The sequence below is a fragment of the Trematomus bernacchii genome, unplaced genomic scaffold (genome assembly GCF_902827165.1).
Source record: "Trematomus bernacchii unplaced genomic scaffold, fTreBer1.1, whole genome shotgun sequence".
NCBI classification, from domain to species: domain Eukaryota; kingdom Metazoa; phylum Chordata; class Actinopteri; order Perciformes; family Nototheniidae; genus Trematomus; species Trematomus bernacchii.
Window position 1 is genome coordinate 15050340 of NW_022988043.1, and position 13607 is coordinate 15063946.

The window sequence follows — 13607 nt, forward strand, 5'->3', positions numbered from 1 at the left end:
ACAAAAAACTTCCGGTATGGCGTCATCGACGTCGCTTATCTACCCAATCAGCGTCCTCCTACCAACCACACCACATCCGCGTTGGAAATTTGTTTTGCAGATGGTGGTTGTCAGATTCTGCTGGATAAACATCACCGTTGGTGCTTGTTTGAAGTAATGTTGGACATTACAGAAGTGCTTTCTTCAAAGGAGGGGAAACTGCGTCACTAGGCTGCATAAAAGCTTATTAGTATTTGTTTTTATCAGCAGTGCCTGGCTTATCCAGGACAGAAAGCTAGTGCTAACAGCAGCTAGCTAGCAGGCTAACAAAGCAGGCTTTAATGATGAAACACCGTTAACTTGCCTGCATGTCCAACAGTTAACAGTTTTAGCTGTGTCCGAGCATATTTCCTATTTACAGCCATTGCCCGTGTAGCGTAATTGTCGCTAAGCCTGCAACATGGGTTAGCTAACGCTTCTTGACACTAACAATAAAACGACTTTCCTCTTGGTGTATTTATCACATTTGCTGTCTGATAAACCTAACAAACGTCAGTAAACAGATACAGTTTTGCTCGGTTATACAGTGTTTGAGTGAGTTTCATCACGTATGCACACATCGTTACATATTCCTGAGAAAAAACGTCAGTCAGGGAGTTGATGCCCCTGGAGGGTTGATGTTTTGGACTGTCACTGTCACCGGACTCCCCCCTAATTAAGCCATGCTATGATGGTGCTACGGCGGCTACTGAGGAAGCGATGGGTGCTGGGAGTAGTCTTCGGACTGTCTCTCATCTACTTTCTCACCAGCACTCTCAAACAGGTACAGACACTACACTAACACTAAAGCTAATTGGTCCTCCTGGGTACATGTGATTTGTTGATGAAATATCCAGATGGAGGTGTCTTTCTTCTTTTGCACCATAGAAGAAGTCTCCTGATTGATCAAAATGTATGTTGGACACGAGCCCATATGTAGGTGCTGTCTTCCTTGATCCCAGGAAGGCTTTTGACACTGTTGACCACCAAGTGCTCCTTACAAAGCTGACATATTTCAATTTTTCGGCAGATTCAATACAGTGGGTTAAGTCTTACTTATGGAACAGAAAACAGTGTGTTTTGGTCAACGGAGCCAAATCCCCCTACCTTGTGAACCCTGTTGGGGTTTCACAAGGTACCCCATTGGACCATTACTGTTTTCTCTGTACATTAATGACTTGCCTAATGTATGTCCTGAGTTGAATGTGCAAATGTATGCCGATGATGCGGTCAACTTTGTACATGGGAAAAAGACTGAAATTATCTCATCCTGTCTCTTAAATGCTTTGGACAAGGTTCAACACTGGCTGAACAACATTTGCTTACAGTTAAATGCAAAAAAACAGTATGCATGATGTTCAGTAAACGACCAGTCAAAATCGAAGGATCCAATGTGTTTTTAAACGGAGCAGAAATAGAACTAGTCTCCCACTTCAAGTATCTTGGAGTCATAATGGACTCGAACTTGACTTTTAAGAAACATATTAAGAAAGTATCCAATACCATTAAATTCAACTTGCAACATTTTAAACAAATTAGACCTTTCTTAACTGTCAATGCTGCAAAGTCATACCTCCACTGTATGATTCTATCCCACATTGAATACTGTTTTACAAACTGGTCGTTTGCTTGTGCCACAAACCTGAAACCCATAGAACAGCTGTACAAGAGAGCTATCAAGGTGTTTGACAGAAAGCCAAATTCATACCACCACTGTACCATCCTTGAAAAACACAATTTCTTGAGTTTTGACAATTTTAAGTCTTTTAAAAGTATGTGTTTTTTTTATAAATGTTGACATGGACTGGCCCCCCCCCCCCTTAGGGGAATTCATCCACAAAAAACACACTGGACGCTGCACTAGGTCAGAAACCAGAGGAGACTGTGAGGTCCACCGCAGACAGACCACTTTTGGACAAAATGTCCTCTCCATTAAAGGCAGCTCATTGTGGAATAGCCTCCCAACTGAGATACGGGATTGTCCCACTCTCAATAGCTTTAAAGGTCAACTCAAAGAATGGTTGAGCAACAAACATCCGTGTAATCACCGCTAAATGCACTTTAACACAGGGGTATCTCCTCTTGCACTTTATGTAGCTCTTGTATAGATAGATAGATAGATAGTACTTTATTGATCCCAAATTGGGAAATTGTTGTTGTTACTGCAGCATAAAAGGCATTTTACAATAAAACAAAACTACAAAATATACAAGAATAGAAAGAAAAATAAAATAAAATATAAAATATACATGTTGAAATAGAAAATATACATGCAGATAATATATATATACAAATATATATATATATTCAAAATATATGACATTATGGAATATGGAGTATAAATATTGAACAGATTATATGAGTAAAATGTACAACGTGGTTTTATTTCTAGAAAAACTATGGAGCAGAGAGTTCTCTTCCAGCCAGAGGTGATTTGTTGTACAGTGTTATTGCAGTGGGCAGGAATGTTTTCCAGTATCTGTCCTTGTGACAGGGGAGCTGCAGCAGTCTGTTGGAGAAGGAGCTCCGTTGACTGTCCAGCTGCAGGTGGAGAGGATGGGTGGGGTTATCCATGATGGACAACAGCCTGTTCAGTGTCCTCCTCTCCACCACAGCTTCAAAGGGTTCCAGCTTGATGCCGATGACTGACCCAGCTTTCCTGATCAGTTTATTGATCCTGCTGGTGTCACCGGCTCTGATGCTGCCCCCCCAGCAGACTGCAGCAAAGAAGAGTGCACTAGCCACCACAGACTAGTAGAAGATCTCCAGCATCTTGCTGCATACGTTGAAGGATCTCAGCTTCCTCAGAAAATAGAGTCGGCTCATCCCCTTCTTGTGCACAGCGTCAGTGTTGATCCTCCAGTTCAGCCCATTGTCTAAGTGCACTCCCAGGTACTTGTAGACCTCCACAACAGCCACATCCTCTCCTAGAATGCACAGGGGCAGAGGAGGAGATGTCCTCTTCCTCCTGAAATCAATGACCATCTCTCTGGTCTTGGCCACATACAGAAGCAGATGATCTCCACCAGTCCACTCAACAAAATCACCCACCAGCGCTCTGTACTCCTCCTCCCGTCCATCCCTTATACACCCTACCACTGCAGAGTCATCCGAAAACTTCTGCAGGTGGCATGACTCTGAGTTGTATTGAAAGTCAGAGGTGTATAAGGTGAACAGGAAAGGAGACAGCACAGTCCCCTGTGGGGCTCCAATACTACCAACCACCACATCAGACAGCACACTGCCCAGCCGGACGTACTGTGGTCTGTCCGTGAGGTAGTTGGTAATCCAGGAGATGGTGGACGAGTTTACCCTCATAGCCTGCAGCTTGTCACTCAGTAGCCGAGGCTGGATCGTGTTGAATGCGCTGGAGAAATCAAAAAAGGTGATTCTGACAGTGCAACCCGATCCATTCAGGTATGAGTGAGCACGCTGCAGCAGGTAAATAATGGCATCGTCCACCCCCAGGTGAGGCTGGTAGGCAAATTGCAGAGGGTCAAGGAATGATCTCACCTGCGGTCTGAGATGGGCCAAGACCAGTCTCTCAAGCACCTTCATCACATGAGATGTGAGTGCTACAGGGCGATAGTATCTTCTCTTGCACTTTATATGTCGTTGCTGCTATATTGTACTACCATGTCATAAATACTTGTGTATGCTGCTCTTGCTCTCTTGCACTTTTTGCATATCATGTATTTTGTTTTTGCTATGTCTGTAAAATGTAATTTTCTTAAATGTTTTATGTGAGGGACTGCGGATGGAAATGAGCTCAAAGCTAAATCTGGCACTGTTACGCTTGACACATTTGAATGCATTACTGTGCATTGTCCCTGCCAAATAAACAATTAAATGAAAATGAAATGAAAGGTGCTCTTGCACATTGGTGCAGTCATCCTGTACATTCAATATTGCCTTAAATTAGTCCTGCTTAATATATCATTGTATTGTCTCAATGGCTTTATATACTTAATATTGAGTGACACAAGGACAATGGATAGGAGAGGACAATCTGCTTTACCTCAGGAACTGTTGACATTACATTTTATACAGCCCCTAAAACATATTTAAGTAAATAGTTTTGTCTGATCAATAATATAAAACCCAAAGATATTCAGTTTACTATCACAGTTTTTTTTTAAACAGCCGCAAGTTGACAAGTTGTAACTAGTGAATGTTCTGCATGTTTTCTTAAAGATTAAGAGATTATATTATCTCGGTTTTGATTCTCTATTGACTTACCTAATTGTCTCAGCTCTATCTGATATAAGTCTTACATTTCCGACTTTAAGACAACTTATTCAGGCAAAAGTCTGCTGCTTAAGACACTGTAGCATGTGGGATCTTCTTCTTTTCAATGAAAAAATGAATTTAGAGACATTTGAAGTACTCCAACTAATGTCAAAATCAACAGTTTTAATGTCAGCAGCATTATTTCCAAAAATGTCCATTTCTAGTCCTCTTGCATTTTCTCACTTCCAATCTTATCATATTGTCTGACCCTTATTCCAAACTGTAATACGTTGGTGTTTAATGGCATTTCATGACCCTGTGTGTATTTTGCAGGAGGAGCGGACCATTCGGGACCGCACGCTCTTGGAGGTCAGAGATCCAGACCATCGCATCCCATGGAAAGTACGTTTTAACCTGGGCAACAGCAGCCGGCAGATCACTCAGTGCAGGAACTCCATCCAGGGCAAGGCGCTGCTCACAGACGAACTTGGTGAGTAATGCAGCAGCTAACACTAAACCTGATAACAACGCGGCTCGGTGAGACCGTTTCGTTTTCTCTAATCAATATCTATGCTTATCTGTGTTAATGTTTTACAGGATACGTGTGTGAGAGAATAGACTTGCTAGTGAACGGCTGCTGTAACGTCAATGCGCCCAGCTCCAGGCAGTACATCTGTAAGAGCTGCCTGGCCAACGGCTGCTGTAGCGTCTATGAGTATTGCGTGTCTTGCTGCCTCCAGCCTGATAAGGTAATCTGTCCCATCAAGGATGCTCAGGGGCCTGGGTTATGACTGTCATCTAAAAAAAGTCCCAATGCTGCATCTTGCAAAACGTCTGCATGATCATAAAGTGCACATTTTTAGATACTTAAGCCCTCAATATTTAACAAAGAAAGAAACAGGTTAAACAGATTTGACTAATTCTCACCCTCTTATCTGTGTGCTCGTCTTCAGCAACCTCTCCTTGAGCGCTTCCTGAATCGTGCAGCTGAAGGTTTCCAGAATCTCTTCACCGCCGTGGAGGATCATTTCGAGCTTTGCCTGGCCAAGTGCAGGACCTCTTCACAAGTATGTTATGAGACCAACAGCAATGAAAATGTCCAAGTCTGACAGAGCACAATCCTATCTTTATATAAACACAGACATTTGTCTGAAATCTTCCATTTGAGTTGTTTTTACACTAAGCATAATTTGTGAACATTTCTCACAGATACACAACCTTTGCAGATGCATTGATAAGTCAACATTTCACAATAAGTAAAGTCAACATTTAACAAATACTGTTTACTGTATATTGGTTTTCTTGGGACATTAAAAGCTAGAAAAAAGATATGCGCTACACTTTCCTACATGTTTATCTATGATTCATTGAATGAGGTTTAACAACATTTTAAATACATTTTTATTTTCCTCTTTATGAATATTATTATTTTTGATTGATATCATACATTGATTCTTAAGAGATAGAAAACACACATGTAAATCCATTCAACCCTCTTGACATTTGCTCTTCCTGACATAAATTGCTTACACAATCTAAATTTAAAAGTTTTCTTATTTTTATTGTCGATCTCTTTCGATAAGAGGATCAAACAAACTCCTCAAATCATGGTTTTATCGTTACTCGAGCTTAATAAATGTTGTTATCTATGAAATTCCTGATTCATCAAAAATGTTATATTTGAACCCTACTTTTCTTTATAATTATATTAAATGAATTCATTAAGCTGTCTAATCTTTTTCCCTCTCATTTAGAGTGTTCAACATGAGAACACTTATCGAAACCCTCAAGCAAAGTACTGCTACGGAGAGAGTCCTCCAGAGCTCCTTCCTGTCTGAGCATTTGACTTCCTTCTCAAGTTAAGCAAGTTCAGAGCATCCCTGTTTGGACACCCCAAGGTGCTTGGAGAAGAGACTCAGCAAATGAACTGCCGTCTTGGACAATTTTTGCATTATTGGGACAAAGAAATGGAAACCTCCAAGGCCGACCCCATAATGGACAAATGCTGTATGTGATTTGATTATTTACACTTCATAAGTGCATAGAATGCTTCATTCATTCATCCGTGATGATCATCAGGTCTACGTAGCAGGCAGCTCCTCCATCAGGATTCACTTCAAACCGGTTCATGTCATCAAAATAGCTTTCATTTTTTTAAAAGTAAGATCTGGTTCATGTTTTGTTGAATCATAACAACAGCAAAGAATGTGTCATTACTTTTGTGTGTAGTGCATGCATATGAAACTGCTATTTAATAAAAGTGACTGTGAAATTAAATGGGTTATCAGTTCTGCTTTTTATAAATGGTGGCATTTTGAATTTTCCAGTTACTGGTCCAATTAGCAGTTCAATACTCGAGTTCCCTAGAGTTACTACTTTATCAAAATAAAGAATATACTATAATGAAACGACCAAAGGCTCAAAGACAATGTATGAGTTTAAAGTAATTCTCCATCAATTATATGACCATTTGCAATCAATTTACTAAATAACCCCATGTTACCTTTATATTCTTGAAGAAAACATTTTCTTGGATGCCTCACTGGTGAACAAAGAAAAAGGGGCCTTGCGAACATGGCCCCTTATTAATTCAACACAACATTTTCATAAACAGGAATCTAATAAAATAGGGTGATTCATAAACTAATTACCATTTTGTGGGTAAAGTATGTAGTGCTAGAGATCAAGACTTTTGCTAATTTAATTTGCCAAACGGAAAATACAAGGGAAACCATTTAAAAAGCTGTTTGTTTAAATCATTTTGTTGTTAACTTGCGGCATCAAGACTGTTTTTAAGCTCATTCAGAGCCACTAAACATTGGAACATTTTAATCTATATTCATTGATGTCTTAATTTGGGGATGGCGAAGCCCACATCAATCTCTGTTACACTGTTGTTGTTCTGTAGCTTTGCTTTGATGGGAGTTTGACAGACTTATCTGCTCTACGGCCCACTGTCCATCTGTCCACACATTTCAATACAGTGATTGGAAACTGGTTGTGCTCTCTGAAGGTGATTCCTATCAGCTTCGCTCTCTACCTCAGGCGACCCGGCCTGCTCACAAGGGATGGACGGCCAGAGCAAAACAATTAATCATTGTGGAGGCTGAGAAAACAAACTGTCGTAATTAAGAAATGAATTAGGCCCCTTTTAATTTGCCTCTTTGGCAAGTTGATTAATGACAGTCACATGGGAATTATGTCAGCTGCTGAGAAGTAGCAAGTTTATTTGAACAAAGCCATAATTCACATTTTGCAAAATACTTTATTTTATCTACCTGTGATTTAATCAGTATTTGATATACTACATTTGTACTAAATTCATTAATTAATTCAAACTCAATATAAAAAGTGGCACATTTCAAATGTCCAAAATGCATAAAAAAAACAAGTTGTTTACATTACAAATAAACATAAAAAAGTATTTCAAAAGTCCTTAACTATTATAAAAAGCTGCCATAGACTGTAACTGTTTCTGCATCCCCAACAGAGATTACAAGAGGTACGCGCTGCCCTCCAGGTACTTCTGAGGAGTGGGCTTCTTCTGAAGAGCTTTATGTTAAATCTTATTTTTCCCTTTGACCTTTGAACTCTGTTGCCAAGACTTACTCTCCAGCCAGACCAGATAGGCCTTGGCACTCACCAGCAGAGTGTGACTCCACTGCTTCTTTTCAGGCGCATTCTTGGGCATTTTGGGCTCGGCTGGCATCTGCTTGCACGCCCCGTAGAATTCCTGCTTTGAACACTTTGCCAGCTCTTTGACTTGGCAAATGGTCTCGTTGAGCTTCTTTTGAAGTTCAACACTTCCTTTGACCTTCTGGTCCTCCAGGACTTTCTTCAGGCCTTGAGCCATGAAGAGGAGGCTGCACTGGACCTTTGACCCATTGGCGCGAGAGTCCTTCTCCTGGAGCAGAGGGAATCCACCGTCCCAGGTGCCCGTGGGCTTCCCATTAACTTTAACCTGGAAGAGAAGACCAGCAGCAATGTTATTGAAACACACATACAAAATCTTATCTACAATGTGACTGTTTCACAATGTTCCACCAAAACAAGACGTATCTGCTTTGATCTACTGTACACTACACCCCAAAAAGAAGTTCCAAAATGCTAATTCTAGCAATAGAAAACGTAAGTGAATTAAAGTACATTTTCTTCAAAATTTCAACAAAATGCTTTTGAAAGTTATTTTATATTCATATTATTCAGATATAGATGTCAAGAGTTGCGTAATGGCACCTATGTTATTGCAGATGTGTTATTAGCGGAGGTGGGAGAAGTACTCAGATCTTGTACTTAAGTAAAAGTAGAAGTACCAAAGTGAAGGAATACTTTGTTACAAGTAAAAGTACAAAAGTATTAGCATCAAAATATAATTAAAGTACCAAAATGAATTACTCACTATGCAGATTGGCCCATTTCAAAATAATATATATAAAATGTTTTGATCATAATGATTGATAATTAAAGTGTTCTCAAAGCTGGTAAAGGTGCAGATAGTTTGAATGACTTTGTATACTGCAGGGTAGCTTGTGAATTTACTCCAGGTGGAACTAAAGTCTTATTTAAGTGTTTATATTTCACATCATTAATCTAAATCTGCATAATAACTAAAGGTACAAAATAATTGTAGTGAAGTACAAAGTAGCATAAATTGGAAAGTGAAGTACAGTACAAGTATCTCAAAATGTTCTTAAGAACTGTACTTAGTTACTTTATAGCTCTGGTTATTAGTCTTACAAGTCAGTAAAATATGCAACACAAAAATGGTCAGACACCCACCGATGAGCTTATTCAACAATGTCAGTAAGTACAAGTAATGTATACTGTAAATTACAATTTTGAGATTCAAGCTACTATATTTATACAGTATTCCAACAAATTGCAATTCAACTTCAATAGCTTATTTACTACTTTTATCGTTAAAGCAAACCAAAAATGTGTTGAAGAGAAGTAATTCTACCGGTAGCATGTAGATATGTTTTTCAAGAATAATGCATCTCTTTGACATATGAAGTTTGTAACACAGAAAGTGACTACAATTTGCTTACATTGCTCTGCATTAGCTTGTGAATAGTGAATATGCGATAACACTTTTAAAACAACCTATTTTAATGATGTGCAACTGTAAACTGTTGCACATCATCAGAGACACACAGTATGAAATGATAAATAGCCTATATATCATGCATATGTTGCTTTTTATGGTATTTTATCATTCATTTGGGTATTGTAAAATAATGTATTGATCATAGCAAATGTTTTGTAAAACATCTATAAACATAGATAGATGGACCATAAATGATTAAGCATCTACCCTCCTATTGTCTTCGTTTTCCCCCCCTTACTTTGGTGTTCGCGGTCAAATTGGACCGGTCCTGTTTTAACTGTTATTACATTAACACAAAAACCATTAATCATCACCAAATTTCATTTAACACCATTTCAAGACTACTGGTATACATGAAAAACTGCAGTTAATATACAAAGAATAGACACTGAACATGTATTGCGTGTGCCAGGTGTGATCCATGTGGGGGGATGGGCACATAAGGGGGATTATTATATTATCATTAACAAATAATCAAAATGTTAAAATGTCTGCAGTGAAGTATTTATTTTACTTACAAACAATTTCAAGCTCTTTACTACCAGGACTCTGGTTACGCCCGTCATCCATTTGAGTCCGCAACCATCATCAGAATGCTTCTTTGGCGCACATCCTGCATCCAAGCCTTGCATCAGAACCCCCATCCAGACGAATGCCACAAACCGCAAACCTGCAAATCAAAAACAACATGTTAAATCTGCACTATCTTTAAAAGGCACACATGTATTAATGAATGTGTAAAGTGAACATGGCATACTGTACCTGCTCTGTATTTCATCCTGACTTTGCTCAAGTTCTCAAAAATGACAGGGACTGATTCCTGTGCTTATATATTTGTGAACCTCTAAAAAGGTGGGTGTGAAAGCAGTCCTACAGAAAAAATGCCCCTTATCTCGAACTAAGCCGTATGCTTTGATGAAAAAGCAAAGCATCCAATCAATTCCTTTGACATGTCATCACCTTACGTGGCGCTTATTTGTCACTTCCACTTAAGGAAATGCTGCAAGCCACTGATGAAGATGATGTAGTTAAAGCTGTAACTGTCACAGAAGTTGACTCATTCGATCAAAACTCTTGAGTAACTTTCCAGCACATAAACATTCTGCAAATAACTTCAAGAGAAAGATCAGTTTGTTCCTTGGTACACATTTAAGTAAATAATTATTAGGACCTTGGTTTGGGAAATGTTTTTGAAAGTTTTATCAAATACATTTTTCATCCACACTCATAAGTGGATTTTTAGAATGAATTATGTGTACTCTTAACCCAACACTAAATATAAACAACCATGTAATATCTGCATCATTTCAGGGTAAACTCCGACGGACACATTTTTCAATATACGTCAGCTGTTATCACATATTTTCATTATGATATATTTTTGTCATGATTGATTCATTCCATCTCTGATCCTTCTCATGCAATACTTCCTGTGCATATAGATATGAGCTAACCATACTCCTTTCATATCCTTTCAGTACATTACGCCTTTGCTTTGAGGGACATTGCATGGCTGTTAAAAGATGAACTCCAAAAGTTGATTTTTTGTTGCAGTTATGAAAACCTTAAGCTCTTTTATCAAATAAAAATAAAAAGCACACTTATACAGAGTATTACAGAATCTAAATTGCTTTATTAGGTTTAGTCAGAGTACAATGAATAAGGCATCAGATGTTTTCATTAATCACAAAATAACTTACAAATAGAGCAACAAAGACTGAGGTTATGGTTAACAGGAGGTGGTGCAACAAAGTGGCCTTTATTAACAATAACAACAACGAAAAATAAACATGTGATACTGATAAATAATATAGGCTTGATTAAAAAAATTACTTTAGTTTAAGGAAAATAAATAACAATAAAAAGCTTGTAGCCTCACTGCAAGCAGCCGGATACTTTACCACCTACCATTTGCTGCAGGTAAGCATATTGTTGAAATAAATAACACAAAGAAACCAACATTTTTGTTATGTTAATAAATTACCAATAAATAAATAAAAGTTCACATTTCGATGGACCCATGTAAGAAAATAAATAGATATTTAATAAATATATGAATAATCCCCGTTTCAAATAAACATACAAAACAGTTTCGTCTAATTTCTCAGTTTCTGTGTTGGTAAGAACTCCAATGTTTTTGCCCTGAAAAAGTTAGTTTTTCATAACATGTCCCCTTTAAGCTACAACAAACTGCCCATAACCCCGACTTCACATAAATTCATAATTTAAAAGAAATAAATATCTATAAATAGCAGACAAAAAAACCTTATTTAAAGCAAGGGGTAGCATAGTCTCCCCACAATACCATAACACACATTCAATGGGTTTTTAAGGCAGATATTCAGGACAATTTTAACATGTTTTTTGGCATAATATACCAGAGAAGATGATTTGTTATCACAATTTTATCAGATTCTTTTAAAGGTCACCTTTTATGCAAAATAAACGTTTTCATGTGTTTTATACATAAATGTGTCCCTTCTCTGTTAAGGGATTCGGGAAGTTTCAGGAAAAAACATTCTCTCTCTTCCTGATCCATCTATATAAAAACCTGTCTGATCACATTTTGGCCAATTTGTGAAGATGTTTTTTGGCTTGTGTAACCATTAGCCAATAAACAACCAAGGTAACACCCCCCCCCCCCCCCCTGAATTAATTCATTGTATTAAATGATAGGTGAAAGTCATTATTGTTACTTTTTAATGGATTAAGGTATTGAACATGAAAAAAGTTTAAGAAATTTGAATTCTTTGCAAAATGTCAATCTCTTTACAATTCTTTCAGGCATAATTAGTGACTGCATTTTTTTTTACATTGATAACAACCATATCAATACAAAGATCCGAACATCTATGAGACAGTAACGTTACAATGCTAGTGTTAGCTGTTAATGGTATCTGAAAGTAAGGTTTTTTTCTAGGCATTTCATGTTTTTTATATTATTTATTGTACATGATTCATTGGCGCCACAGTATAGGTGGTTGGATCAAGCGTCTCTGTTTTTCATTTTATCACATTAATATCCGCCTAATTGTTTTCACTTCAACCTCCTGTCACCATATCAGAGCCGTATTAAAAGTGTCCTGTCGCTAATCCAATCTTTTTTCCCTAAATGCAGACTTCACCTTAAAGTCACTGCTAATTCAAACCAAAAACTCTAAAATACTGTATATTCAACATCCGAAACACTGGGTGGCTTTCCCTGTGAAGCAGTTACACATGCAATGCAATGCAATGAATTAATGTGCTGTCTGTGCACTCATTAAAATAAGCCGATTAAAACTATATTTGTGTATACAAATATTACAGGGACTAATGCAGTGGTGGAAAGCAAGTACATTCACTGAAGTATTATACTTAAATACACATTTGAGGTACATTTACTTTAGCCGAATATTTTCATTTTATAATACTTCATACTTCCACCTTACTACATTTTCGAAGCCAATTTTAAAAATGTTACTCCAATACATTTATTTTACTGATTTATTCACTATTTACATTATAGATCAGATTTTAACACACAATATTTAGGACAAACTGTTAACATATGATTATTCGAATAGATTGAACTATCCATCATTATATTTAATAAACTGAGTGGTTCAACGTTTTCTGTTCAAAGATTATTCACAGTTAAATGTGAAGATTTGCTGCTTTTGTTAATATTTAAATATTTTTTGAGTTTTTTCTGCAATGAGTACTATTAGTCCTAAAAGTACATTTTCCTCATCGTTCTTAAATACTTAAGTACCATTCTCGATGCAGAACTTTTACTTGAAATTGAGTATTTTTACAGTGTGGTATTAGTATTTTACATATAGCACCACTGGACTAATGGATTAAGATGGATCAGGCATGCTTAGTTATTATGCAGTTGCACAAACTGGCTGTTATTTATTTGTATTTATGACAAAGCAGCTGCACAAGCGTTAGTACAACACTGTTGCAATAGTAAATACATGTTAATTTAAACCAAATCAGTTAAGACCGAAACCTTAAAGATTACAATCGTCTGTGAATAAGCGGAATATGCGGTTTCCTGTCAGACACATCAGCGATAGCGTGACAAAACCACATTAGATCACATCAACATGTTGGGAGGCTGACATTTAAGCCAAAATTGCTGCACGATCACTTTGTCTGCAAGTTAACACAGATATATCACAAACCATGCCTGGAAAATATGAAAACATTACAAAATCAAAGGGAAGGACTTACATATTGTTCCAGTAGTATATCTGTTTCATGT

At 37.5% G+C, this 13607-nt stretch overlaps 1 protein-coding gene across 1 annotated transcript; it reads left to right on the plus strand.

The window, feature by feature from the left end:
- Positions 1–75: 75 nt before the first annotated feature.
- Positions 76–6520, plus strand: spring1 (SREBF pathway regulator in golgi 1). The gene is made up of 5 exons (XM_034118522.1): positions 76–802; positions 4582–4738; positions 4846–4997; positions 5202–5315; positions 6003–6520. The coding sequence occupies exons 1-5, from the start codon at positions 707–709 to the stop codon at positions 6084–6086; spliced, it is 603 nt and encodes a 200-aa protein (XP_033974413.1). The 5' UTR covers positions 76–706; the 3' UTR covers positions 6087–6520.
- The last annotated feature ends 7087 nt before the right edge of the window (positions 6521–13607 follow it).

What these genes read in the sequence shown, in the direction of transcription:
- spring1 (XM_034118522.1), top strand. Translation starts at nt 707, where the DNA reads ATGATGGTGCTACGGCGGCTACTGAGGAAGCGATGGGTGCTGGGAGTA. An exon ending in GCTGCCTCCAGCCTGATAAG is followed by an intron (nt 4,998 to 5,201) that starts GTAATCTGTCCC and finishes GCTCGTCTTCAG; the next exon opens with CAACCTCTCCTTGAGCGCTT. An exon ending in AGTGCAGGACCTCTTCACAA is followed by an intron (nt 5,316 to 6,002) that starts GTATGTTATGAG and finishes CCTCTCATTTAG; the next exon opens with AGTGTTCAACATGAGAACAC.